The 5,838-nt window shown below is 47.1% G+C and overlaps 1 protein-coding gene across 2 annotated transcripts in view; it reads left to right on the top strand.

The window, feature by feature from the left end:
- WDHD1 (WD repeat and HMG-box DNA binding protein 1) overlaps positions 1–5,296 on the top strand; it is a 62,434-nt gene extending 57,138 nt beyond the window's left edge. For both annotated transcript variants that reach the window (XM_019518344.1, XM_019518343.1), the window contains exons 25-26: positions 1,129–1,264; positions 4,344–5,296. In XM_019518344.1, the coding sequence (XP_019373889.1) occupies positions 1,129–1,264; positions 4,344–4,550 (343 nt within the window). In that variant the 3' untranslated portion in view covers positions 4,551–5,296. The remainder of the gene's footprint in view (positions 1–1,128; positions 1,265–4,343) is intronic.
- Positions 5,297–5,838: the final 542 nt, after the last annotated feature.

Raw genomic sequence — 5,838 nt, 5'->3', positions numbered from 1 at the left:
TGCACTTCACTCCCAACCCACAGCCCCCCCACCCCCCACCCCATGCCTTGCTGGCTGCCCCTCACTCCCAGCCTGCAGCTATGGCCCCCAAGGTGAGGTGCCCACTGCCACAGTGGGGGAGGCACAAATCTGCACTGCTACTCTCAGAGCACCTCACCTTGGTGGCCATGCTCGCACGGCACTCCCAGCAGCAGCAGCAGCAGCAGCATCAAGCCTCCCTGCCCTGCTCCACCCTCCTGAGTTGGGTCTTACCCACTGGGCCATGGAGGTGGCTCCTGCCCAGTGCTGGTCTGGCCAAGTTGCAGCCCTATGCCCTGCTGTGGGTGCAGAAATCTGGGGGGGCATGTGCCCCTCCAATGAATCACCTGTGGGCCCAACCCCTCCTCACAAGTGCACATAGCAGCAGGGAACTCCCACCCAGGATGAGTCACCCGTGGCTCCATCCTGCTCCCTGGCCAGGCCCTGTGGCCACAGATTCCCACCTGCTTCAGCCCAGGCACTGCACGCTACCCTAACTGGGCAGTGCCCCCAGCCACCAACTGCCAACCATGCCCTGCTCCCTCCCTCACTATGCAGGCTTGGTGCAAGCAGTCACTGCTATCTCAATCTCCCCACTGTGCCTCCCACATGTCACCAATTCCCACCCCACTCCATGCACCTAGGTGTTGCCTGTGCCCCTGCCGCATAGACTTACCTGCAGGGAGCTGGGGGAGCTGCTCTCTACCATGCTGCCTGGCTGTATTGATGGCCACATACCTCTGATTGCCCTCCTGCCACACCCCAAGCAGCTTTTTGCAGGCCACTCTTTTCGCATGCTATGGCAACATAGTGATCACGGGGGTCTACATCCTACTTTAAGAGATGGACCACTGAAGTGTTCATCTGCAGACACTTTTAAGTAGTCAAGCACTTTATTTTTAAAAACATACAGACCAGTGCTGCTGCTGCAGCAGTCCTGAGGGGGTGCTGAGAGCGACTGGGAACTGCTGAGCATATCCACTACTTTTTTAGGGAGGGGCTTTGTGACAGCTAAGAATATTCCATTTGGGTTTTGGTTCAAATATGACATTTTGTAAAGAGTTTTTGATAATGTTCATACACTGGCAATTCTTTTGGTGACTACTTTAGACCAAAGACAGGATTCCAGATGTGGCTAGAAGAAAACAGAGGGAGCATTTTGGAAGATGCACCTGATTTGGAGGAAACAGAAATAATAAAAGAAGGCATGAGTCGATTTAGAATGCTAACATCTGAAGAAAGGATGGTAAGAAAGCATTCTTGAATTTTTTCAAAAATTTCATAGATTTCATAGACATTAGGGCTGGAAGGGACCTCGGAAGATCATTGAGTCCAGCCCCCTGCCCAAAGGGCAGGAAGTCAGCTGGGGTCGTAGGATCCCAGCAAGATAAGCATCCAATTTGCTCTTGAAGGTGTTCAGAGTAGGTGCTTGAACCACCTCCGATGGCAGGCTGTTCCAGACCTTGGGGGCTCGGACAGTAAAGAAATTCTTCCTTATGTCCAGCCTGAAATGGTCTCGCAGTAGTTTATAACTGTTCGACCTCATCATCCCTTGGGGCACTCTGGTGAACAAATGTTCCCCCAGATCCTGGTGGTCACCCCTGATAAACTTATAGGTGGCCATCAGATCACCCCTGAGTCTGAGCTTTTCCAGGCTAAAAAGCCCCATAGCTCTCAGCCTGTCATCGTAAGGTCTGCTTTCCTGACCTCTGATCATGTGCGTGGCTCTTCTCTGGACTCTCTCAAGCTTCTCCACATCCTTTTTGAATTGTGGGTCCCAAAACTGGACGCAGTACTCCAGCTGCAGCTTCACCAAGGCCGAATGCAGGGGGAGAATGACATCCCAGGATTTGCTTGAGAAGCATCTATGGATGCAAGCCAACGTTTTGGTCGCTTTACTAGCCGCAACATCGCATTGCAGGCTCATGTTCATCTTGTGGTCAGTGATGACCCCCAAGTCTTTCTTCCGTAGCGCTAGTCAGCGTAGCACTGCTGAGCCTATAAGGATGCTGAAGGTTTTTCTTTCCAAGGTGGAGAACCTTGCATTTTTCGGTGTTAAACACCATCAGGTTCTTGTCCGCCCATTTCCTGAGCCTGTCCAGATCAGCCTGGATCACCTGCCTGTCTTCTGGTGTGGATGCTTTGCCCCAAAGTTTGGTGTCATCGGCAAACTTGGCCAGTCCGCTCCTGACTCCGATGTCCACATCATTAATGAAGATGTTGAACAATATGGGTCCACTGGTCACAGGACACCATGATGATTGAATTCCATCAATTACTACCCATATTGTTTCTTTTTACCTCTGAGGCCTGTGAAAATTCCAATTTTGATGCTGTTTTAGATACTGCTACTCTCTGGCCCCAGGAGCTGAAAGTATTAGACCAGGCCAAAACTCAAAACTTGTAATTTTACTTATCGGCCAAATGTCAATATATTTGAAAGTGAACAATTGCTTTAAAGGAAGGAACAGTGGCAATGTGTAGGAGGTGCATGGGGGTGAGAGCGCTCTTGGCTTAGACAACAGTCAGCGGAGGCAGGCGGAGTACTGGTGCCCCCCTGAGAAGCGCCACTGGCACTTCTGGGCTTGCCATCCAGCTGTGGGGGGACCCCCCCAGTTGGCAATCAGCTTTTGGGGGTCCCCTGCTGCCTACACCACTACGGCCAGTCGGCCTACCCTCACTGCCGATGCCTGCATTACTGCCTGCAGGCAGTTACCATGACCCCCCAGCCTTAGGAGGCATGCATCGCCTATGGGAAGGAATACTGTTTAGAAAAGTATTAGATTTCGAGAGGGTTTGAACACAGGACAGGATATAAAGACCTTGTAAAGCAGGGGTGGGCAAAATGCGGCCCGCAGGCCGGATGTGGCCTGCCAGGCTATTCTATCCGGCCCACGGGGCCCTTGAAAAATGTAGAAAATTAATATTAATCTGCCCTGAGCTGCCTGTCATGCGGCCCTCGATGGCTTGCTGAAACTCAGTAAGTGGCCCTCTACCCAAAATAATTACCCGCCCCTGTTGTAAAGGAAGGAACTTAATCAGAGTGGTCAAACTTAGATAGCAACACAACAAAAAGGAGAATACTTGTTAGGAAGCAGAAATGCTGAAAAGTAACTAGATGCTATCGTGCACTGCAAATTAGAGACTAATGTACACTCTAAGGCTACAGTAACTGCTGTAATGGCATATAAATCATATATGGCACACCAGAACAAGGTCAAAGCCATGGTTAAGCCATGTTGGTGTGGATCTGTATGTGGAGCTTTGTTTTCCTCATTACAGGAAAAACATGGACAGGAAAAGAAAACATTTTGTCCACAATCTGGGGCCTGCAATGAGCTTGTGCAAATATATTATATTGACAGAACAAGAATCAATGGGCTCAAGTAGCAGCAAGGGATGTTTAGGTTGGATATTAGGAAAAACTTTCTCACTAGGAGGGTGGTGAAACACTGGAACAGGTTACCCAGAGAGGTGGTGGAGTCTCCATCCTTGGAGGTTTTTAAAACCTGGCTAGACAAAGTCTTGGCTGGGATGATGTAGTTGGGGAAGGTCCTGCTTTAAGCAGGGGGTTGGACTAGATGTGGCCTCCTGAGGTCCCTTCCCGCCCTTGTTTTCTCTGATTCTCTGATTAGTAATTAGCCCTCAAAACTTCACCTATTAAAACATGTGAGAGAAACCAACCAAGGACTAGTACTCAGTCCTGAAGCCTTGAGCATTAAATAAGCATCATTCTACATTGAGAAACAAATAATAAATCTATGAAACAGCAAAATAAGAGAAGGGAAGAAATTACTCAAGTGTGTTACAGACAGTATAACTAGGAATAATTATTCCTGGACTCTTAAAAATAGGAAAAGTTGTTAAAGTGATGTTAGAAAAATATTTTTAACAGCTAAAACAAAGGACCATAGAGCAATATGCTGCAAGTGGTCATTAAAACACTGCCATTGCGGTTCACAGCTAGCCTTGTTAAGATAACGATGGGAAGAAGAAGAGGTATTAGCACACAGGATTCCCGGGAGGTAACTTCCAACTTTATCATCAATTTGCTTTTGCATCTTAGCTGGAGTCAGTGCAGACGCTGTTCCCATATGGCAGGTATTTCTTTCCCACTATCATAAGAGGACAGTGAAGATTGTCACAAAAATGTACTCATATTTATATTGCTCGGTTGATCAAGTGTGTGGGCCTGTGGTGGACATCTTGAACCAGTGGCTCTGAATTTCCTGATGGTGAAAGCATGTGACCATTTTTTGAGAGACACTCTGTTATAGTGTTTTGCTTTTCCCATACACATGCTTTTTTCCTTTATATTTTTTAAGGGTTGGACAGAGCAAGCCAAAGGAGGAACAGCAGATAGCAATTCAACCGAAGTAAAAAAGCGGAAACGCCCCTTGGGTGCAAGCGATGAGCGAGGAGAGAGCCAGGAAGAAAAATCAAAAGAGGACTTGAGTTTGCCCAGAAAACGGAAACCTTTAGATCAGTCTGCAAATGTCAAATTATCGGCTTTTGCATTCAAGCAGAGCTAAAACAGAATGGTGCCTTCCCTCTGCTTTCTTCTTAAAAAGTTCATCAGGTTTTTTTGTACCTTGAAGTCTATGTGTGTGTCCTCAAAGAGCATTTGTAGAAAGAGCATTTGGTGTTAAACATGCCTGTCATAAAGCATTTCCCTTTACTCTTGACACTGTGGAAATGTGCCACATCCCTGAAATCTGTGATGCCAGTTTAGTTTTTCTATCAAGTGTGTATAGTAGAGGTTCTTAAATGTAAATGACTGAATAAGACTGGATTCTTTGGGGCTGTGCAGATGCTTTGTGCCATGCTGCTTGTAGTGTTTGACCCTGAAGCCAGTTTAGACATCCCAGAGAGATCTGTGAAGTGTAATGATAGTGGTTTAAAACCAGGGCAGGAGGTTTTATCGTACTCCCACCTCCTGCTTCCAAAGCAGGGAACTTCATTTAGAGGGAACAGGATAGGAGAAGAATGCCCCTGCCCCTGGCTGATCTTTTGGCTGCAGTTTCAATCAATTGTGGCCATCTGAAGCCTGTGAGCTAGAGCAGCCCAGCAGTACAGGGGGGCTAGCCCTGTACCAAAGTCTTGCTGGGAATGCACAAAAGTGAGGTTTAAGCCACCTTTGTATATGTATACACACACACACACCTTTCCAGGATGCACTTGGTCTCCACCCGGGACCTGCTCCACAAAGTGTCCTTGCTTTTTAGAATTTGTGCATTTTTTTATGTAAGATTTGTTTGAAATAAAATGTGAAACACTCCTGTGTTTGTCAGTGGAAATCTTTGTCATTTTGGCACATCGCATCAGGATGTAAACAGACTTCTACCTAGTTTTCAGAAACTGGTTGTATGCATTGTTCTTGCAAATGGGAGAAATTGTAGAATTCTTAATTTTATACCTAAAAATGCAGAAGACTAATCCAGTCCAGCTCAATTAGTTTCTTATGATTAGGGTTATAAGAAATCCTGACCGATGAACAACGAGCATGTTACCATATATGCGAGAGATGCGGGCGCCCGAACACTGTTATGGAATGAGTTTAGGGCAGGGGCGGGCAATTATTTTGGGCAGAGGGCCGCTTACTGAGTTTTGGCAAGCCATCAAGGGCTACATGACAGGCAGCCAGGGGCAGATAAATATTAATTTTCTAAATTTTTTAGGGGTCCCATGGGCCAGATAGAATGACCTGGCAGGCCACATCCAGCCTGCAGGCTGCATTTTGCCCGCCCCTGGTTTAGCATATACCTTCACACAACCCCTTTTCTTACCAGTTTATTTACAACATGTAATCTTACGGCATGA

Source organism: Gavialis gangeticus, unplaced genomic scaffold, assembly GCF_001723915.1.
Source record: "Gavialis gangeticus isolate Ggan-Ray unplaced genomic scaffold, GavGan_comp1, whole genome shotgun sequence".
In the NCBI taxonomy this organism is placed as follows: Eukaryota; Metazoa; Chordata; order Crocodylia; family Gavialidae; genus Gavialis; species Gavialis gangeticus.
Note: the sequence above shows the minus strand (reverse complement) of the source record. Positions and strands in the feature narration are given on the sequence as shown.